Here is a 22,702-nt window from a genome sequence, read left to right as displayed (position 1 = left end):
GGATGGATGGATGGATGGGTGGATGGATAAATGGACAGACAAACAGATGGAAGGATGGACTGGTGAAGGGATAGATAGATGCACCAAAGATTTAATAAGATCCTATGTAGAAGCCCCCAGCATAGTGCCTGGAACAGAAAAGTCTTTCAGTGTTTCTGTGGTTGGAAACGCAAAGTCTGGCCACACTGCTGCCGGCCTCTCAGGCTCACTTTCTGGAAGTCAGAGTCCCTGATCAGAAACCGAGGCCCAGAGTCAGCCCGAGACAGAAGTATGACAGGGGCCAGTTGGGGTCCGCCGCCTGTGCCAGTCACCAGGCCTGGGCTCTGCCAAGCAATGATGCAGAGCAGTGGGGGTGGGATGCCCTGGAGACCGTGGGCCCTGTCAGAGCAGAGCTGTCATTGTCCCCTCCTCCTCAGAGCCAGAGACTGAGTTTCGGTGGGATCTTTGGCATGTTGCTTAACCCCTCTGTGCCTCAGTTTTCTCAGCTGTGGAACGGAGATGATAAACGTGCATCCTGTAGTAACTGCACAGTAACAGCCACAGGGTTGTTAGAAGATTCGAGGAGCCACTAGGCGGAAGTATTTGGCACGCTAAGCGCTGTGTGCTGTGCGTTATTATTCAACAAATAGACCTTGAACACCGATATGTGCCTGGCAGAGTGCTAGGTGCTGGGGACACAGGTGGACAGATTGGCTCATGGAGTTAACATCAACGGGCAGGGCCCACCCCTCGTTCCGCTTTGCAGGACTGATGACGTGTCTACCTGAGGCAGGTCTTGTAACCCAGAGCCCCCGGTTTCCCATGTGTACAGTGCCCGACCCTCCGGGTCTCGGTGAGGATTAAGAGGTAGAATGAGTGTGGTGCTTAGACCCAGTACCTCCTCAGTAAATGGTGGTTAGTCTTATTCATGCCAACTTTTTCCAGGACTGGCACCCACCCCTCTACTCCAGGGTCTAAGAACAGGGAGAGAACATTCCATCCTTCCCAGCCCTATTATCGCACTCCTCGCCACGGTCCCTGACAAGGCGGACACGCACTTGCACAGATCAGGAGGCATAAGCATCAAGGTCACGGTGCTTCCAGGTGACCACAGGTGACCTCTCTCAGAGGCCCCCGCCTGTGCTTTTGGCCACTAAGCCTCTCCTTAGCTCCGAGAATCAGGACCACCAGAGTCACGCCAGGACAAAGCCTCGAACATCCGGACTCATTGGAAAAAGTGAATTCTCACTGTTTGGTCTTGAATGGGTTCAAGGGCAGCTCCCTCCCCCCCCCCCACATTCTCTCTGTGCGCACCCTGGCGGCTCCAGGACCCCCTGGTCCTTTTCCTTCCCCCACACAGGCCCTGGGTGCGAGTCCACGTCCCTCCCCAGGCCCCTCAAGGGGCAGCAGAGGACAGCTGGGTGACTTCCAGGCAGTGTAAACATTAGTGCTAATGACAGTGGTAAAAATGAACAGGCAGCTCCGGGGCAGGCAGTGCGCTCCGTGCTGTCCGCGTATTATCTCACTTAGTCCTTCCAAAAGCCCAGAGGGAAGGTATTGTTATGGTCCCAGATTTGAAGGTGGGGAAACAGAGGCGCAGAGTGGTGCGGTAAGTTGCTCAAGGTCACATAGTTCGTCAGTAGAGGAGTTGGAGGGGCGCCCGGGTGGCTCAGTCGGTTCAGCGTCCGACTTCAGCTCAGGTCACGATCTCGCCGTACGTGAGTTCGAGCCCCGCGTCGGGCTCTGGGCTGACGGCTCAGAGCCTGGAGCCTGCTTCCGATTCTGTGTCTCCCTCTCTCTCTGACCCTCCCCCGTTCATGCTCTGTCTCTCTCTGTCTCAAAAATAAATAAACTTTAAAAAAAAATTAAAAAAAAAATAGAGGAGTTGGAGTTCAGAGCCTGGTGCTCTAAGCACTGCTGTATTTTTTTTTAATATGGAATTTATTGTCAAATTGGTTTCCATACAACAGCCAGTGCTCATCCCAGCAGGTGCCCTCCTCAGTGCCCATCACCCACCCTCCCCTCCCTCCCACCCCCCATCAACCCTCAGTTTATTCTCAGTTTTTAAGAGTCTCTTATGGTTTGCCTCCCTCCCTCTCTAATTTTTTTTTCTTCCCCTCCCCCATGGTCTTCTGTTAAGTTTCTCAGGACCCACGTAAGAGTGAAAACATATGGTATCTTTCTCTGTAGGACTTATTTCACTTAGCATAACACTCTCCAGTTCCATCCACATTGATACAAAAGGCCATATTTCATTCTTTCTCATTGCCACGTAGTACTCCATTGTGTATATAAACCACAATTTCTTTATCCATTCATCAGTTGATGGACATTTAGGCTCTTTCCAGAATTTGGCTATTGTTGAAAGTGCTGCTATCAACATTGGGGTCCAAGTGCCCCTATGCATCAGCCCTCCTGTATCCCTCGGGTAAATTCCTAGCAGTGCTATTGCTGGGTCATAGGGTAGACCTATTTTTAATTTTTTGAGGAACCTCCACACTGTTTTCCAGAGTGGCTGCACCAGTTTGCATTCCCATTTAATGCTTATTTATTTTTAGAGAGAGAGAGAGAGAGCAAGAGAGAGCGCACAAATGGGGGAGGGGCAGAGAGAGGGGGACAGAGGATCTGAGGCGGGCTCTGTGCTGACAGCAGAGAGCCTGATGTGGGGCTTGAACTCAAGAACCGTGTGATCATCACCTGAGCTGAAGTCCGATGCTCAACCGACTGAGCCACCCAGGTGCCCCTTTTTTTAAATGTTGTGTTTATTTCTGAGAGAGAAAGAGAGCACGAGTAGGGGAGGGGCAGAGAGGGGAGGGGGACAGAGGATCCGAAATGGGTTCCAAGCTGACAACAGCAAGCCCAATGCAGGGCTTGAACTCACGAACCATGAGATCATGACCTGAGCCGAAGTCATACGCTCAGCTGACTGAGCCACCCAGGCGCCCCCTGACCTCTACTATCTTTGGTATCCACGGTGCCTACACGGGCATGAGCTGTGGGTCTGGAGAATGCCCAGGACGGGCCACCTGTAAAATGAAAGGCCTTCCCCAGAGCCAGGGGGTGGATGTGTTGACTCTAGATGGCTTTTCCCAGGCCGGGATTGGGGACCACCCCACACCCCACTGCCGGCACTGTCCTGGGTCGAGGCAACCGTTACGTGACGTTGCTGTGGGCATAAGGGAGAGCCCCTGCCCCCTCCCCCCATGCTCACAGGCGGGTGGACAGTTACTCCATTCCTCATTCTCACTTTCCAACACCACCACCAAGAGCACATCTCCTCCTTACCTTGGCAGTTAGCAGAAGGGGCAGATAGTGGAGCCTTTGGTTGAGAGGGACGTGTCCATTCAAACGCGCCAGCCGGCCAAGACAGTGCTCACTTCTGGGGCTTTGTGTCCACTGAGAAGGGGTGTGTGTGTGTGTGTGTGTGTGTGTGTGTGTGCTTGGCTGAGCAGAACTGTTTCTGTCTGGCCTTGGTGGGGATCCCGGGTGCCCACTCCAGGACTCAAATTCAACAAGGCTCACGGACGCTGCCCATGCAGGTGACAGCCACCTTAACTCTTCCACGGTAGGCTCCAGCAAGCACCTGGCGGTCCCAGCTCTGCCACTTGCTTGCCCGTTAGGTTTCTCCTGTAAGTCCTTCCTCCCATGGGGTCTCGCTCACAAACTGGGGGCACACAGTAAAAGGCAGTAAAAGCCAGCCAGTAAACAAGTTGTTTGACCAACACTGAGGGGGTTTGTTAATTTAAAAAAAAAAAAAATTTTAATTACATCAATGGCAAACTTTTGAAAACCAGGAGATCGCACATCCATATCCTTATTTTCGACTTTTCTTTAAAAAGCTGAAGATGTGGGGCGCCTGGGTGGTTCTGTCGGTTAAGCGTCCGACTTCGGCTCAGGTCACAATCTCATGGTTCGTGAGTTCGAGCCCCATGTCAGGCTCTGTGCTGACAGCTCAGAGCCTGGAGCCTGCTTCGGGTTCTGTGTCTCGCTCTCTCTCTGCCCCTTCCCTGCTCGTGCTCTGTTCTCTCTCTGTCTCTCAATAGCAAATAAACGTTAAAAAACTTTATTTAGAAAAAAGAAGCTTATGATGTGGCCTTTTTACCAGTTATTTCCAAATTGTAGAAATGTACTGCCATCAGTAGTGGCTGGATTTAAACCAGGGCATCCTGTCTTCATTCCCCACCATCCACCCACTTTCTGTTGTCTGAAACTGAATCAGTTAATATGTGTTTGGGCTACATGCAACCAAAACCCAAAGTAGATGCTTCTTAAACTAGATCAAAGGTTATTCTTCTTTTTCCTGAGAGGCCGTGTAGCCTGTCCAGAGCGTGGGGGGTGTTCCATGGTGTCAGGGGCTCAGGCTGCTTCACTCCTGAAGCTCCCCTGTGACTGGCTTCCATTCTCAAGGTTGCCTCCAAGTCCAAGAAGGCTGCTCCAGCTCCAGCTCTTGGGAGCACATTCCAGCCAGGAGGACCAGGAAGGGGAAAGAGAAGGACACGCCCCCTCTCGAGGATCCTTCAGGAAGTTGTAGGTAGTACCTCTATTTGCATTTAAAGCCCATTGGCCAGAATGTAGTCACATGGCCAGTTGAGCCACTGCTTCAGGGGTGGCTGGGAAATGTAGTCTTTATTTCAGGCAGCCACGCGTTCAGCTGTCAGGGGTTCTCTTACCATGAAAAGCGAGTAGCTGTTAACTTCCTTACATGGAAGGTAAGCCCGTGAAGAGGACGCTTTGTCTTTGACTTTGTCTCTGAGCTTCTGTTACTTCATTGGTAATTTGCATACCGTCCTTCGTCTTGTAAAGTCCGTCCAAGGAAGTCACAAGGAGATGATGGATGGAACCGTGCCTAGGAAAATTTGTGGCGCTGGGTGTCAGTGCAGTGATTTCCAATCACAGTCGTTCTTCCCCCCAGATGCCCACACGGCTCGCTCACTCCCGTCCTTTGGTGTCTGCTCAAGTGTCCCCTCCCCTGACCACCCTGCAATTGAACACTTAAAACGTAAGCTCCAACCTCCGCTCCCAGCACTCTTTCCCGCTGCCCGTCTATTTCATGCACATATCACCACCTACATGCTGCCTCTTTTTTTTTTTTAATTTTTTTTTCAACGTTTTTTATTTATTTTTGGGACAGAGAGAGACAGAGCATGAACGGGGGAGGGGCAGAGAGAGAGGGAGACACAGAATCAGAAACAGGCTCCAGGCTCCGAGCCATCAGCCCAGAGCCTGACGCGGGGCTCGAACTCACGGACCGCGAGATCGTGACCTGGCTGATGTCGGACGCTTAACCGACTGCGCCACCCAGGCGCCCCATGCTGCCTCTTTAATGGCTTTGTCTGTGGCCGGTCTCCCTCATCTGGGACGTCAGTACCACGAAGACAGTGGTTTTCGTCTGTATCGTCCACAGCTGCATCCCAGCACCTCCGTCAGGCCCTGACACATAGTAGGTCCTCAGTAAAAGCACATCGAGCGAGTGTACCGATGAACGGATACTTCTAGAATGTCCTCTGTGTGGGAGACACGGCGCTGGGGTGAGAGACCGAGCAGGGAACAAGATCCCTTCCAGTTTCCACATCCCCATGGCATCGAGCCTAAAGCCGCGCACACTAAGATAAATACCTATTACCTTGGATGGGATCTCGGTGCCAGCAAGAGTCCGGGCGTTTTAATTTTGTTTTGACAAAGAGGCTGATGGGAGAGGCTGGCTGGCTCCACCGTCTCCCATCTGCCGGCAGCCCCAGGCGCCCTGGCCTGACCTTCCCCGCACTCAGCCCCACATGCTCAGGACAGTAAAACATAATTGGCCTGCCCTACTTTTTAAGAGAACCCAGATTGAAGGATTGGGTTTTTTGGTGGGCTGACCTGTTTAAGAGCCTTAAGAGGAGGCTGGGAGTTTCAATTCCCCCCCCCCCCCCCCCCCCCCCGCCAAAGCAAGGCTGTTTTTAGCTCAGCTTTGATGAAACAGCAGGAATCGGGTTCGGCCCCGGGTCGCCCGTCAGCTGACCTGGTTGGGCTAGGCCTCCTGCAAGGCCCCAGGCCTGGCTGCAGGTTTGCAGGGAAAGTTAAGGCTTTCTTCACTCAACCGGAGTAATTGGTCCTGCTCTGAAGCGACCCCTGGGGCCATCCCGGAGGAGAAGGGGAGCTGCAGGCCACTGTCTCGCGTTTCATCCTCCTGATGGACACTTGGGGCCCCACACACCTGCAGTTCCGCCCCAGCTCTTCCAGACATTAGCCGCACACCTTAGACAAGTTGCTTGGCCTCTCTGGGCCTCAGTGTCCTGATCCGCTAAGCGGTTCGTCATTTGATCTCGCGGGGCGGCTGCAGGGACTAAATGAAAGAATTTCGGCTGGCTGCTGTGTCCATCTCAGACCCTGGAGAATATGTCCCCCAGTCGTCTCCCTGTAGGAGGCTGGGCTGCTCGACGGTCGCCCTGGAGGGCCGGGCTGGCTCGGGCCGGCAGACAAGGCTTCTGTGAATTGCAGTGCTTTGGTGCACCGCCCGCCTGCCCGTCTAGGGGTCAACAACCATGTCTTTGAGCCTCTTTTCTGATCCCTTTGTCAAACTGTGGTTGAAGAGATCGGCCTCGGGGCCACGCCGGTCCCGTATTGGAGGGGGTCTGCGCGGGTTTGTCTCCGCCACCCACCCCCCCCGGCCCTGACCTTGCAGAAGCCTGTGTCACTCTCACCTCAAACGGTGATGAGCGTGGGGGTTCGGGGCCTCACCTCTGGGGCCCAGCTGCCGGGGCACGGGCCCCGTCTCTGACATCGTCTGGCCGAGTGGGCACCAACACGTTCCAAACAGCATCCCCGTGCCTTGGTTTCCTCGTCTGTGAAATCGGCATGATGGCACGAATACCCGCCTCGTGGGATTGTTGTGAGGATTGGGTTTTACAGATGGGGAAACCGAGGCACAGACAATGACTTGTCCCGGGTCACTCAACTCAATGAACCACTGGTGTGCAGGGACGAGGCGTGCACCGTTCCCTAGAACCCTTGGTCCAGTGGTCCAGCCCCGCCCCTGCACACAGCGGGGGTCGGCCGTGTTCACTGAACAAGACCAGAGTGATCACTGGTGCCAGGAAGTGTGGGGAGCCTGAGAAAGGCTGCGTCCCACGCCTTCCTGCTCCTGCTGAAGGCAAGCTCGATCCTAAGGGGCTTGGGGTCTCACCACCGCCCAGCAGGGAGGCAGAAATTTCTGTTAAAAAGCAAAGCATTCACGGGGCGCCTGGGGGGCTCGGTCGGTTGAGCGACCGACTTCGGCTCAGGTCATGATCTCACGGTTCGTGGGTTTGAGCCCCGCGTCAGGCTCTGTGCTGACGGCTCAGAGCCTGGAACCTGCTTCGGATTCTGTGTCTCCCTCTCTCTGACCCTCCCCCGTTCATGCTGTGTCTCTCTCTGTCTCAAAAATAAATAAACATTAAAAAAAAAAAAAAGCAAAGCATTCATGGGGACAGAAAGGGGGCAGCGGGCACAGACATGTGGCACCAGCCTTTCCGCCTCCCATCTAGCTGCTCATCACCCAGTTTCCTTTGTCTGGGGTCCCTTTGGCCCACTGCCTGCTTTCTGGTTCCCCACCGTCCAATGTCTTTCCAGGCGGCCACCTACCCCACACCCTGTGCCTGCCGGGCCTGGGGTGGGGCACGGGGTGAAGCGGACAGAAGCGTCGCCCTGAACCTTTGGCCCCTCCCGCCCTTGCCTGCCTCCCCACCCAGACCCTGAGCTGAGCGCTGACCGTGAGAAATGGATCAATCAGGACTTGGAGGAGGAAGAGGTTTCCATGGCAGCAGCTAGAGGCTGGGGAAGAGAGGCCAGGAGAGGAAGGGGAGGAGGAGGAGAGAGGGAGGGTCAGAAGGGGAGGCCCGGGGAGGGGGAGGTGGCAGACCAGAGAGTCAGGACAATGGGGTCCACAGAGCGGGAGTAGGGGTGGGAGTGGGCTGAACGGGGTGGGAGAGGCAGGGATGGATGGTGCAGCGACCCCCACCTTCCACCGACCGGGGGTCAAGGAGGCCAGAGCAGCAACGGCCAGTGAGCCCCCATCTGTCATCATCCAGGGTCCCAGTTACTCACTTCCCAGGGTCTGGGTAGTCTAAGGATCCCAGGCGAGGCTCTGCGGTTTTTCCTTTGCGAATGCATCGTGGGAGGATAAAATCTGATTTCTGAGAGGTGTTTTCGCACCTCGGAAACAGGTCACTTGCCGTGTGGCCCCTGGGAAGTCACAGCGGCCATCCTTGGAGCACTCTTCCGGGCAAGGGTGAGGGGCCTTCCCCAGAGACCTCATATGAGCCTCAGAACAAAGGCTCCCGCACAGCCCGGATCCAGAAGAGGGTAGTGACCTGAGGTCATGCGCCCCTAGGAGCTTGAGCCAGATTGGCACGAGCGCCCAGCACCTTCCAGTCCAGGAGGAAAGGGAATGAGAGGCTAGAATGTAGGGGGGGTGCAGCTCAGGGGGAGGGCAGAGGAAGATTAACAATGGAGGGGCCGCCTGGGGGCTCACCCTCCACCGCCCACTGCCCGGCCAGACCCCTGCAGCGCTGGGGCCCCAGTTAAACCTCCTTAACTGCTCAGGGGCCGGGATTGCCAACCCACAAAGTCTGGGGCCAGGCAGGGCCTGAGGTGGGTCCTCTAGGCTCCTTGGACTGGGGAGGCGAGCTGGGGGCAGGGCCGAAGGGGGCTGGCATGTTCTGGAACTCCTCCTCCCCCCACCCTTTGCCCTGCTTCCCCATTATCCCTCCCTCCCAGCCAGCAATTTGATTGGGAGCCACAGATGTTTTGCACCCACTGAGCAGTTTTATGATGGAAACCATTTTCGGATTGAAAGGGGGATAGAAATCACTAATGGCTTTTCAAAGGCCCCAGAAAGAAAAAAAAAAAAAAGAGTTCAGGCAGTTTCTGGAAAGAAAGGGGAAAACACACAAGGAAGAAGGTAATGAAACTCTCAGCGCTGAGGGAGGGGCTTGGCCCTTAGCGAAGGGGCTTTTCCTGCAGTCCCAACCCCCCCTCCTCCCCCCCCACCCCCGCTGCCTCCCTCTCCTTCCCCCACCCCTGCCACCTGGTCCCTGGGCCTCCCCCATTCAAGACAGCCTGTTCGCCCCTAATTGGTGCCGGCCCTAATGTTCTCAGGTAAGCCCACCACGTTGAGGCTGGACAAAGCCTTGACGGGCTCCCCAGCTGGGGAATGGCCGGAAGGTGGGGGCGGGGTGCTGTGGGCTTCCAGCCCCCAAACAGCAATTCTGACTCTTGTCCTTCTCCTGCTTGCTTGGGGGCAGGAGAAGTTGGCCCCAAACTCTCCAGCTTTGTGGTACGAAAAGAGCCCCGGGTATTTCCGTGCTAAAAGGGGAGAGTCTTAGACGTAGCAGGGCTAGCTGGTCGCCCTGGTGAAGACCAGGATGCATTGGGAAATCTGGAGCAAAACTCCCAGGCTCCTCCTCGTATACCCTGTGCCCACGGGACACGTCCCACCGCGTAAGGGAGGAGAGTCTCCTTCCTCCACCGGCGCCTCTGCTTGTGAAGTCCCTGTGGCTCCACACCTGCCCAGGGCAAACGTCTCCCCAGTCCGCTCCTCTCGAGGGCTCGCTGGAGAAGAAACTCCAGGAATGGACCAAAAGGAGGCGAGGGAGTGGTTTCTGGGTTTCAGAATGTTCCATTCCCATCCCACTGGGGTTGAAACGTCTCTCTCCACGGGCAGCTTCCCCGGGAATGTATTAATGACAGGTGGCTCGGGTCTTACCACTTTAGGTGACATTAGCCGAGTTCCCACCAAGTAGAAGGAGACACAACTTGGCCTTGATCTCAGCCTACGGTCTGGGTTCCACTTTCCAGGGTGAGCTTGAGTTTAGACTCCCCTGCAGGGGGCCAGGAAAGCTTGAGAATTTGTCATCTCAGAAGCTGGAGGACAGGGAGCAGGTGCAGGATGTGGTCCGGGAGGGCAGAATGAGGGGGACAGAGGCCATGCTCTGTGTGTGGCCAGCTTTGTGGCAGCCCCCATGGGTTTTTTTTTTTAAGTTTATTTGTATTTTAGAGCAGAGAGAGTGTGCAAGTCAGTGGGGGGGGGGCAGAGAGAGAGAGAGAGAGAGAGAGAGAGAGAATCCCAAGCAGGCTCAGCACCGTCAGCACAGAACCCAAAGAGGGGCTTAAACTCACGACCATGAGATCATGATCTGAGCCAAAATCAAGAGCCGGATGCTTAACCAACTGAGCCACCCAGGTGCCCCTTGGTGGTTTAAAGGACCCACGTAGAGGGGCAAAATCTGTCCTCAAATAATTTCTACTCAACAGTACTCACTGCAGACACACAGGTGTCAAGGCCTTCCAAGCTCTAGGTTCTGGCCTTTGGGGGTTGGTGGAACCGATGGAAGGGACCACCCAGTGTGTCTGGTGGGGGAGGGTAAGATCAAACAGATGGATGGACCTGCTGGGGTTGGAGAAGGACCGAGAACCTGAGACTTGGGCTTTGCTGGCCAGTAGCAACAGGGTCACCTAAGAGCTTGTTGGAAATTCTGAGGCCCGGCGCACACCTACCAGAATCTGCATTTGAGCCAGACCCCCGGGGAGTCTTGAGTACGTTCGAGTTTGAGGTCTGTGCCCCCGCACCCTCCCAGAGTCTCCGTAGAGGATCCCGTCTCAAGACAAGGCGCTTTCTCGCCTGTCCCTGGCCGCTTTCCCGGGTCTGCCGGTTTCCTCAAACGCTACCCCCCCCCCCTCCGCTGGTAGCCAGTCCATTTCCTCGCGCTGAGGGGTTCACACAGCCACCCAGGGTGGCGAAGGAAAATCCAGAAGCAGCAAGAGCAGCTGGGAAGGGGGAGCAGCTGGGGCTGGGGCTGAGCAGGTGCTCACCTGGGCCACTGGGCCAAACAGACAGACCTGAGCTGCCCTCGGGCTCCCAGCCTGGCTCTGCAAATTGCACAGGTGCGAGGGAGGGGGCCTGGGCCCATCCCTGCTCTCCCCCACCCCCCCCCCCTGCCCTTTTCCAGAGAGCAGCAAACCTTTTCCAAGTGTCTTACTCGCAAACATCCCAATATAGCCCCCGTGGCTGCCAGAGAATTTATGGCCATTTTTATTAGCCCTGCCTCAAGGCTCCACAGAGATGCGGTGGGCATTCTACAACAGTTGCCCCAGCATTGCAGGGGCGCGGCCCTGAACTTGGAGAGTAAGCAGGTGTCTGAGGGAGGGAGAGAAAAGGTCTGGACCTCAGGGGCTGTGCAGCCAATGGGGGAAGCGTGGCAGATGTGCGAACAGTGAAACTTTATTACTTCCCACTTGAGATCTTTCCAGCAGGGGTGACAGGGAGCTAATCAGATTGCAGGGGGGGTGTTTAACCTACTTGCAAGAAGGAAGTATCTCCCGGCTCCTTAGAAGCTCCGTTTCCATGCAAACAATGGTTACACAAATGAAAAGGTTCTCTCCTCTCTTCATTAAAGCAAAGCCTCAAAGGACCAATCGCTACCTGAATCCGCTCCATTAGCCCAGAATGAGGCACTGTGTATATAAATGAAGACATCTGAATTACAAAATGCTTTTTAAATAGGGTGGATTATAAAAGTTTGGTCCTGACAAGTCTTCTTATTTAATTGGGGAGTTTCGGCGGGAGACGGGAGGCCACACGCTCCTTTCCCTCCCTCCCCCCAACTCCCTCCCGTCCCTCCTTCCTTTCTGGGTCCAGAGCAGGGAGGGTGTCGGTGTCACTGAGTTTGGACTTGATGCTGCAGTGGCTGGAAGCCGGGGGAAGGTTCGAAGTTGGAAAAGGACCCGCCAGAGCTCGCTGTGTGATAAGGTCACTCTGGCAACAGGGTAGGGAGGGGATGGCCTGGAGAAGCCTCGGGCAGCGAGAGCTGGCAGAAGCGCGGACAGGTGGAAAGGTTCCGGGCAGAGCAGCACCGGCAGAGTGGAAAGAAGGAAATGACCAGGTGTCTGTGACCTGCCCTGTAACCCCCCTCACCTGAGAGAAGATTAGAGCAGGAGAGGGCCAGAAGCACCTGCACAAATGCCACGCATACTTTTCTCAGGGAAAACCAATTGACCAGAAATCCTAGGAAATGTGAGTTACAGTAACAGCACATCGGTGGTTGCCTGGGGCTGAGCAGCTGGGGGGTTACACACGGACACAGGGAGACTTTGGGGGGGGGGTGCTAGTGCGAGTTCCTTATCTTGATTGTGCGAGTGGTTTCAATGGTGTCCACATAGGTCAATACCCATCGAATATGTAGCCTTTGTGCAACTTATTGTTTGTCAATTATACCACAATTAATCTTTTTTTTAAATTTCTTTAATGGTTATTTATTTTTGAGAGAGAGAGAGAGAGAGCACGTGAGCAGGGGAGGGGCAGAGAGAGAGAGGGAGACACAGAATCCAAAGCCGGCTCCGGGCTCTGAGCCGTCAGCACAGAGCCCGATGCGGGGCTCGAACCCACGGACCGTGAGATCATGACCTGAGCTGAAGTCGGACGCTTAAACGACTGAGCCACCCCGGGCGCCCCTAGACCACAATAAATCTATAAATGAAAAGAAGTATTTTTTAAGAGGCACAGATCCCAGGAACCTGTAGTACAGGGACAACCTAACCTGACACACTGCTCTACCCCTAGGACATGGCGAGATGAGACTGATGTTTCTCATGATGACCTTGATCCTAGGGCAACTGCATTAATGTCCAGCGCTCTTCTTCCACGAAGCAGGGAGGCATAGGTGCAGGCTGGATGGAAAGGATGTTGTTACAGCGTTGCTGTTGAAAACGGTGGCCGTTTATGCCCTGCTTCGTACTCAACACTGCAAACCGTGCCTGGGATCTGGGAGGCACTTAATAATTTGTTTAAAAATGTAATCATTTGGGGCACCCGCGTGGCTCAGTTGGTTAAGCATCTGACGCTTGATCTCCGCCACGGTTCGTGAGTTTGGGCCCTGCATCGGGCTCTGTGCTGACAGTGCAGAGCCTGCCTGGGACTCTCCCTCTCTCCCTCTCTCTCTGCCCCTCCCCTGCTCGCTCCCTCTCTCCCTCAAGATAAATAAATACACTTTAAAAATGTAATCATTTAACGGTGGAGGGGGAAGAATCTGACAAGCACCTGCCACCCACCAGGCTCTGCTCTAAGTATACTTGGGTCCAGTTCATTCATTCAGGCTTCCTTTTGCTGTCAGCCAAAGTCCCTCGCCCGATCACATGATTCCCCAGCGATACAGGACGGGGAAACTCGGAGATGCCTTCGGATTCCTCCCAGTCCTGCCCCGTGTTCCACGTCCACCACCTCCATTCTGTGAGAATCTAGGATTCTTCCCAGCGGAGAGACAAAGCGCGCAAAGGAGAGGCGAGCGGAGGCTGTGAAGTCGGGTCAGGTGTGGAGAATGTGAGCACGACTTGTTCAGGGAGCCGCCGTCAGCGGAATTAAGGGGCCCGCTGGAAGCTGGAGGAAGGGAATTTAGGAAAATAAAAGGCCATCCTGTTCCTCCCAGCAGGGAGGAAGCAGATGGTTCTCATTACCTGGAGAGTGGTAGGGCCCAGAATAGAAACGCACTGTCGAGCCGTGGAGGCGAATCCTGGCAACCAGGGAGCCTGGATTCACCTGCCAGTTGGTAAAGGAAGATCCGAGGAGCAGCCATGGGTGGGGCGATGGGGCCCGAAGACAGGTCTTCAGCTCTTGGTTCCAAATCATGGCACCCACCTGCTTACTCTCTCGCCTCGGTCCTGTTCCCTCTTGGGTGGGTGCCTCAGTTTCGTCATCCGTACAAGGTAGAGATAATAAGATGACGATTGCTCTCTAGTATATTTGGGCATACTTTCCGTACTGCGTGACAGCAAGGTCCCGTCGAGGATTCGGTGAGGTGCGGTAAAAGGCTTAGCATAATTCCTCTCGGGAGAAAATGACCCGGTGATCCCACAAGACAGGTATTATCACACCCATTTACCAGATGGGGAAATCCAAGCTCAGAGAAGCCAAACGAGCTTGTCCAACCTCACACAGCTAGTCGGGTGCAGAGCCCAGACTAGTCCGAGGGCACCTACCTCCTGGCCTAGACCGCTTCCCCTGCCTTCATCCGTACGGTGGCTCTTCCCTGAGCACCCACCGCGTGGCCAGGCTCACGTTCAAGGAGCTTCTATGCTCCCCTGGGAGGGAGGACAAACAGGTAACAATGTAGCATGTTGTGGACAGGTAGGTGCCCCCAGGCATGCAGCCTTGGCACAGGGAGCAGGCAGTCAGGGCAGCCTGCCTGGGAGAGGTGGCATTCGATGTAGAACCCAAGGATTGCGGTACGTAGCGATTCTAGTCCATTGGTCTCTCGCGCCGTGTCAGCTCTGAGCTAAACCCAACTCTCTGATGGGGTGAGATCACAGGTGGGGAAAGTCGGACCCACCTGCTGGGCTTTGAAAGATGGCTAGAGGCTTGCCATGTGGCCAAGAGAGGAAGACGGGTCCAAGCAGAGGGAACAGCCCAGGCAAAGGCAGGGGAGCAGGAACCAAGTCCTTGGCATCTCTGCATCGGCCGCTCGGCCCCTAGCCTCGGCACAAGGCATGACACACAGTAGGCGCACATACTCGTGCTAGCCCTCGGCCTGGCAGAAACCCCAGGGACCAGCCCTCGCATGGCCTAACCCGAACTCCGGTGGCCCCCGGGGACAGCCAGCGGGGCCCCCACTATCTGGGTCTCCAGTTTCTCAAAAACACAATTACGTGGCTTTCGAAGCTGCTGTCAGTGTTGGTAAACTCCAGCCGCTAAACTGCATTACACTGATTTTGCCAGAAACCTCTGCAGTTATTAATAGTTTATTGATCGGAGCCCAACGCTGATGAGAGTTGGTGTTCTTACCCCAGCCCCCTCGGGGCCCCGCTATCTGTGCAAGGCCTTTTATGCAGCATGCAGATCAATGCCGCTCAAATCTGGGGAGAGGGCATCTCTGGGCTGCTTAATCCACTTTAGAAGGACGGCACTGAGCGCACAAGCTCGGATGAGGCATTGGGTCCAAATCAAAGCAGCTCCCTGGAAGCCCTGGGGTCCGCAGGTAAGAATGAGACTCCGTGCCTGCTCTCCAGCACAGGCGAAGACGGGGTTCTCCGTGCTCGCTCCAGGCCACCCATTTACTGAATGTTGACTGAGTGCCTGCCATGATGGCAAGTGCCACACGAGGCCGTGGGACATGCCGGCGACCCAGACAGGGGCACACCCTACCTTCGCAGAGCTTACCGTGCGTGGCAGGGGAGGAGGGTGATCGAGAGTCACAGAGGAGAGTCATCAAGTTACAGTTTAGACCAGTACTGCTGTATCAGCTGGCTGTTGCCGCATAACAAGCCATCCCAAGCCTGGATGGGCGTCAAGCAACAACCATGAATGATTGCTCATGAGTCGGGGTTGGCTAGGCTCACTCCTGAGTGTGACCTTGGCTGGAAAGGCTGGGCCAGCTGGGGTCTCTTTCCGTGTCTACATGTGCTCTTGTCCACATCAGAGGCTTGTTCTCAGGAAGAAGCAGGGAAAGGGAGAGAGAGTGAGAGGGGGAGGTGGGGCTACAGAGAGAGAGAGAGAGAGAGAGTTCTTTTGAGACTTAGGCTTGGAATTTGTACACCGTCACTTCCGACCTTGTGACCCGCAAGTCATAAGGCCAAGAATAGGGAAAGAGACTCCACTCCTAGGTAGGAGAAACTATCGAGGCTTTTTGCAAGAGGCGTGGGTGCAGGGAGGCTATTAATCAGGGCCACCAATGCCACCAATCCCCCACACCCACCTGGTCCGGGTGGTGGCTAAGAAAGCGACCGTTCCTTTGTAATGGGAAGGATACCGCCAGGGAAAGAAAATGAAGCAGCCCCAGGAAGAGAGAACATTGCAAGCAAAAGCTGTGAATCAAACAAGGCACTGGGCTAAATGCACCTGTAAGGGTCACCTCTGAGGGGTCCTGGATGGGAATCTGGAACGGAAAAAGGACATTAGTGGAAAAACTGGGGAAATCCGGAAGGAGTCTGGGCTTGAGGTAACAGTGACGTATCAGTGTTGGTTTCTTAGTCTGACAGCTGTACCGTGGTCTTGGAACAGGTTAACCACGGGGGAAATCGGGTGAGGGATGGGCGAGAATGCTCTATTGTCCGGGCAACTTTTGTGTAAATCTAAAACGATTCCAAAATTAAGTTTATTTTTTGAGAAGGGACTTGGCACATGAGAGGAATGGAAAGACAGAAAGCCATCGTAGCTAGAGGAGGACGAGGCTAAGAGGTGGCTGGAGATGTGGCAGGAAGCAGCCACGTTGGCCTGGTTGGCCAAGATAAGGATTCCCGTCTTTATCTGAAGAGCCCAGAGAAGTCTCCCAAGGACTTTAGGTAGGGGAGCGCCATTAATTCCATTTGCATTTGCAAAGATCTGGGTTCTACCCGCAGAACGGATCTGAGGAAGATTAGCGAGGGCAGAAAAACCAGTTGGCCATCCGGCCCTCCTTCCAGGTGAGCAAAGATGGTGGCCGTGGGGCTGGAGGGAAGTGGATGCAATCCAGGATGCATTTAGGAGATAGAGCAGTACCGGGACGTGCTCAAGTCCCTGAGTGGTGGCGGAGATGGACGGTGGTGCCCAGCAGCAGGACCGGGACCCGCTGGGAGAGCTAAGGAGCCCCGTGAAGGACCACACGAGTCTGTAGAAACAGTCCCAAGTGGGAAGCCGCTTTCTTCACAAGGCGCCAGTCCAGGCGTCACGTCTTCGACCACCTGTGCTGTGTCATCTACATGAGTCGCCCACACACACCGCTTATGTTCCTGTCACCTGAGCGTGCCATCAGTGGAGCAATGGCCTAAACATGTCACCTGTGCTGCTGTCACATAAACGCATCTGCGTGTGTCCCCACATGGCGGTTACCTGCGCGTCTCCACCTGCGTGCCCGCCATGTCACTATTACCTTATCACATCACCTGGGCGGCTGCCCGCTACGCGCGTCTCCTGAGCCTGTGTCTTTATGGGGCTGTCCCCTGAGCGTGTTGCCTGCACACAAGTCACTGAAGCAGGTCGGCCCTATAACTGATCCCTATGAGTGTCACCTAAATATGTCACTCCAGGCGACTGTGGCTCAGCACCAGTGCCCGTAGAGGGGCTGTTTTTCCAGTCTAGCCGGGTTACAAACAAAGGAAATCGCTCCCAAGGGAAGACAGGCCCCCGCTGTTCCATTGACACGGTGCCCCCCTGAGCACGGAAGGGAGGGAAGGAGGGCAGCCTTCTCCCCGCAAAGTTTCCCTGGTGAAAAGCTCCTGTTGTCTCTGAGTCCTTTTATGACAGTCGGTAGACCAGATGTCAACCTCTGCGTATTCTATGTAAATGAAGGTGTTTGTTTATGCTAATGCGTGCTGGCTCAGAGCAGAGCCAGCAGCATGGAACCCAGGCTGAGAGCCCAGGTGTGGGGGGCAAGGTGCAGGGAGGTGGGGGACACTGAGTCAGGAGGGAACCAGAGCTCGGAGGCAAAGCTGGGGGTAGGGGTGGCAGCTGACATAAGGGAAGAAAGGGAATCTGAGGTCAGACTGCCCAGCAGAAGCAGATCGCAGCGGGCGGCTTCGCTGAGTAGGGTGGAAATGTGTCCACGAGGGGGTGGGAACAAAGAGCTGGATTGAAGGAACCCCCTTCTGGGGGGGGGGGGCGGGACCCACACCCAGAGCCTGTGCTCTTAGCCACCGCCCTCGCCTTCCCCGGCCGGGGCCTCTCTGATCAGACCGCGGGGCCAATTTGGTGGGTAGGGAGCCACGCTGGCCCTTTACTACGGCTGCCGTGACCGTGACCGTGAGCGTCTTCCTGTGTCGTGCTGTGGTGCAAGGACCTCTGAGACGGAGACCAGAGGCTGTCCTTCGGCCGCATGATTAGGCCCAGAGAAGGTTGGCACTTGCCAGAGAACCCCCCAGGTTTCCCTGAGCCAGCAGCGGGCGGCCTCCAGGTCAAGGCTCCCTCCTGACGACCTCAGGCAGGACCAGCTGCTCCCTGCTCTGTGCTCAGAGAGGCCCCCCCTTTTCCACGTGCCTGGCAGTGCGGCTGCCTCTCTGCCTCCTTGTCCCCCCAGGACAGGGGCTCCTTGGAGATGAGAAGTTGGCTGTGTTTCTTCTCAAGCCCCCAAGACTGGGCGTGAAGGGACAGCAAAGGCAGTGTGGGAAGAGGAATGCAAACTCCCATCCCGGCTCTTATGAGCCATATTGCTGGGGGGGGGGGGGGGGGGCTACCCGTGCCTCCTCTGGAGCCTCAGTTTCCATGCTTATGAGACGGGAATGGCGATCCTCTGTGGAGGGCTGAGTGATGTGATGCCCTAGGGCCGTGTTGAGCCTGTATCACACGCCCGTCATACTCGGGGCCCTCTAGGTGTGGGCACTGTTACCATCCGCCGTTCATGGAAGCACAGGTGTAACTCCGGCTAAACACAGCCCCCCACCCCCTTCACCTCCTGAAGAATAAAACGCAGGGACTGGCATACAGTCGGTGCTCCATAAATGTTGCTGCTCCCCCCAGCATAGCGCATGAGCACCTGATCGATCCGAGGCTGAACGGTGGGGTTTGGCTGCGCCTTCCAGCCCCGGACGATGGGGCCTCATCCTGTCCCTCTGCCTTCCCCCAGGCTGCCCGAAGTCCGCATCTCAGACAACGGTCCCTATGAGTGCCACGTGGGCATCTACGACCGCGCCACGAGAGAGAAGGTGGTCCTGGCATCAGGCAACATCTTCCTCAACGTCATGGGTGAGCACAGGGGCCCTGGCCCCAGGGTCCCAGCGAGGAGCTTGGCGCGTGTGCGTGTGCACAGGGGGGCTGTCCTAGGAACACTCTTCCCTCTTTCCCACTCCTGCCTCCGAGGGGAGAGGAGACTGGCCCTGCCGAGGTGTGACAGGTGTGGCCTTACCACCCAAAGGTTTCCTCTCAGGAGCCCCTTCTCCGACCTGCACTGATATACCCTGACCTCATGGACGCAGGGCTGTGGCTCGTCCCCAGATCCTCATGGCCTGGGCACTTTGGAGGGGCACAACTGACACGTTGACTGGGACAACTGAGGGACTGAAGGAGGAATGAGGGCTTCCCGAGGGGCAGCAGACCCCAGCGTCCACTTCTGTAAGGCAGGGGTGGGATGCAGGCCTGACAGGTCATTCATGGACCCCCAGCTCTGGGCCCTGGGACCCCATGAGGACACGGGGAGGAAGAAGCTGGGCACTGTGGGGGCACCTGTGGGAGTACCTTTCCAGGCGGAAGACAAGAGCCACGTTCATAGAAATGCCTGTGGGGATGGTGCAGGGGGGTGAGCCCCCCCCCCCGAGGGACAGGACAATCTGGAAGCCTCCCTGGGGGAGGTGATACACACCTGCTATGGAGAGTGATTCTGACGCTGGACCTCCTATGGCCTTTCCCAGGACATTGAAGCATCAAGTGACCAGTGAGAAAGTGGGTGTCAGGACTGGGTTTCGGGGTGTCCTGCCTTCTGACCCTGTGTCTGCCTCCATCTGCAACACGCGGACAGTAATGCCAGCGCCCGTCTCTGGGTGGCGCTGTCCACCACCCCAGCCTCGGTTTCTCCCCTTGTAAATCAAGGGCCTGGCTCCAAGCGGTCTCAGGAGCCCCTGCCAGTGCTGACGTTCTCGTCAGCCACGCTCTCCGATTCTGCTGCCAGAATTCTAGGGACTCGGCCCTGACGCCGGGCCCCAGGGTTCTCTGATTTTCTTATCAAATGATATTTACCAGGGAAACAAAGCTTGTCGTACTCAGGCAATCAGTGAGAGCATAAAGGCCCCATGGAAAGTCACAGCTTCTGGGGAAATGGAAAACCTCCAAAGGCCAGACCTCCAGAGGGACATTGATTCCCGCAGCGGTGGCACGTGGGGTGTTCTGGCTTCCTGGGGGATGGGCCGCGGCGGGGACATGGCGACTCCCTGAAGGAGACGTCTTGGTGCTCAGCCCAGGGCTGGTCGCCCCGGGGAATCTGGTGAAGAACAAAACTCGGTTTGCACCATCAAGGGGCCCCAGTCTGATGAGGGACATGCACGTAACCATTTATTTATCGGATGTTTATTGAGCACCTACTACGTGCTAGGTAATGGACACGCTCCTTCAATAGGACGAGGTCCTTGGGGAGCTGTATCCAGTGCGCGATGCAAACGTAAAACGTGCATAGGTGCACACACAGGTGTGGAGGCACAGAGAGGGCAAACCACTTGCCTGAGGTCACCCAGCCAGGATCACAAAATCTTCCTGTGATAGCAGCTCGGTGCTGGGGCCAGAAGCCAGGCATCTGGACTCCCACACCCCCTTTTGCGCCCCTGAAAACAGGTGTAGATGCTCCAGGTGAGGCTTCTCTCTATGTGAGCAAGGGCAGCATCCTCAAAAGCCACCTCCTCCAGGAGGCCTACGCTCCCTCCTTCATTCACCGGAGCGCCTTGTGCAGGTACACTCTCCCTCTATGGCCTCAGTTTCCCTCTCCATACGGTGAGGGGGTGTAACCAGACGGTCCTAAGCGTCCTCCTGGCTCTGACATCTGTGAGTCTGTTACCCCGTCCGCTAAGCAAGCACCTGAGGCACAGAGAGATCTCTTGGGGCCGACCGGAACTGCACGGCGGGCCTGATGGTCCTGGCTGAGCAAGGCAGTATACTCCTGGCAAGCACAAGCCAGCTGAGAATTCTCTCCTCCGGTCTCACTGTCCGGGCAGCAGGGAACGGTGAACCTCTGGGGTCCTCTCGATGCAAGGTGGCAAGCCATCTAGGATGGGGCAGACAGATGATGTGATCCCAGTTACTGAACAGGAGGCTGAAGGCTGGCAGGGGCGGGGGGGGGGGGGGGAGTGGGGACCCGGGAGGGGCAGGACCACGCAGTGGCTCCCAACCCAGGGAAAGGCTCTGACCCCTGGAAATTCAGGGTGTTCCCCGGGCAGCTTTCTTCCCGAAATAGCACTCCCCCATCTCGGTCAGTCCTCTGACTGACCCACTGCTCAGAGGTCATTGTGCTTGTTAGCGGTCGCCCCTGCCCCGTCGTCCCCCGGATGCGGCAGGTACCCCCGTGCTCGCTAAGCCTGCAGCTGAACTGATAACACAGCTCCTGCCCATCCCTGGCCTGTGCCTGATGGGGCATGAGCTCCTGGCTTCATGCACATTATCTCACGGAATCCTGGCCACAGCCCTGGGAGCCAGGAGATCTCATAATCCCTTTATACAAGTTTAGGACACGCAGGTTTCGGGCTGAATCCCAGATCAGTCATTGCATTCGTTAGCTTCCCTGGGCCTCAGTTTCCCATCTGTGAAATAAGGATAAGGGTGGCTACGCTCCAGAGCGGCTGCGAGGTTTTTATCTTATTGAAATAAAGTTTACAAAGCACCAAACCCAGACGAGGCAGCCACAAGGTTCATCAGGTTAGACCTCAGCATCTTTAGGGTCATTGTCGCGGGCCCTGCCCCCTCTCGGGCACAGCGGTGGCTGCTTCCTTCTTGCCCCTGGAAGTCTCGTCGATGATTCATGACTCCAAGGAGCTTCAAGCCAGTCTGAGAACGGAGTGTTCACAGCTTCGTGCGCCGAGTCCCTGCAAAGGGACCCAGGTCTGCCCTGGTTCTGGGAGTGGCAGGACAGTGGGCCTCTGCCTACCCGTCCTCCTGGCCTCTTCCCAAAGGCCTAGGGGAGGAGCCAGCACACACCCCGACCTTGATAACGACAGCCACACCTCCCACTCAGCCAGCTCTGCCAATTGTAAAGTGCTCTCAATGGAGGGGTTTGCCTGATCTTGACAAGAGCCCCTCGGGATCAGGATGAGACTGGGGCTGGGGAAAGGGAAAGGATTTGCCCGGGGCCGCGGGGCTGTGGCGGTCCCCGTCCCAGAGCAACATGCCTTCCTTGGCTCACCAAGGCCGGGAAGGTCCTGGGCGGGCTGGGAGAGACAGGGGGCTGAGTGTGAGGATGTCCCCCCCCGGGGGCAGCTCCGGGGCTCCAGCAGCTGCGCGGGCCTGTGAGGCAGAAACTACACTGCGTCCGTTGCCCAGACCCAGGCTCAGAGAAGGCAGTGGCTTGGCCAAGGTCGGGCCATTCAATGAGATGATCCCCAGAAGAGAGTGTTCTGAGCCCAGCACCTGGCACGTTCCGAGTGCTCAATAAATAGCGTCTCTCACGACAAATAGGCCTCATGTCATTTAAACGTCAGGCACAATAAGGGACGCCTGGGTGGCTCAGTCTGTTAAGCAGTTCGGATCTCGCCGTTCGTGGGTTCGAGCCCCATGTCTGCTGTGTGCGGGCAGCTCAGGGCCTGGAGCCTGCTTCAGATTCTGTGTCTCCCTCTCTCTGCCCCTCCCCTGCTCACACTCTGTCTCTCTGGGCCTCTCAAAAATAAATGAAAACATTGAAAAAAATTTTTTAAACACTAGGCACAATTAGAAAGACTTGAAAATTGTGTGACTCCCCCCTCCTCCTCCTTGACCCTCCCCTTTCAATATGTTTCAGGGAAGTTTCGAACGCTACGATCTGCTCACTGTCCTGGCCCATCTGTGATATACCTTAGACCCTTTCTGGTCACACGCGCGCGCGCGCACACACACACGCACCAAGACCCTCCCTCCAAGTGAGTGGAGGCCTTTGAAAGCTGGGGTCTCCTTTATGCACCAAGGGACCCTAAGGACTGTGGCGGCCAACAGTGGGGCGAGACAGCCCCCTCCCCAATTTGGGGGTCAAAGGGAAGCTTCCTAGGACAGCGGGGGGGGGGGGAAGGGAGATGAGGTGCAGGGCACGTTGCACGGCCCCACGTGCATCAAAAGCACGGAGCAGTTGTGCTGGAGAGCCCG

General features: G+C 56.1%; 1 protein-coding gene across 1 annotated transcript in view; it reads left to right on the top strand.

The window, feature by feature from the left end:
* Positions 1-22,702, top strand: part of IGSF21 (immunoglobin superfamily member 21) — a 239,462-nt gene that overhangs the window by 185,310 nt on the left and 31,450 nt on the right. The window contains exon 4 of the mRNA XM_047082457.1: positions 18,522-18,640. Coding sequence (XP_046938413.1) covers positions 18,522-18,640 — 119 coding nt within the window. The remainder of the gene's footprint in view (positions 1-18,521; positions 18,641-22,702) is intronic.

Source organism: Lynx rufus, unplaced genomic scaffold (assembly GCF_022079265.1).
Source record: "Lynx rufus isolate CCGP_SWC_20201006 ecotype Redwood Valley unplaced genomic scaffold, mLynRuf1.p SCAF_2, whole genome shotgun sequence".
Classification (NCBI taxonomy): domain Eukaryota; kingdom Metazoa; phylum Chordata; class Mammalia; order Carnivora; family Felidae; genus Lynx; species Lynx rufus.
This window is presented reverse-complemented; position numbering and strand designations above follow the sequence as displayed.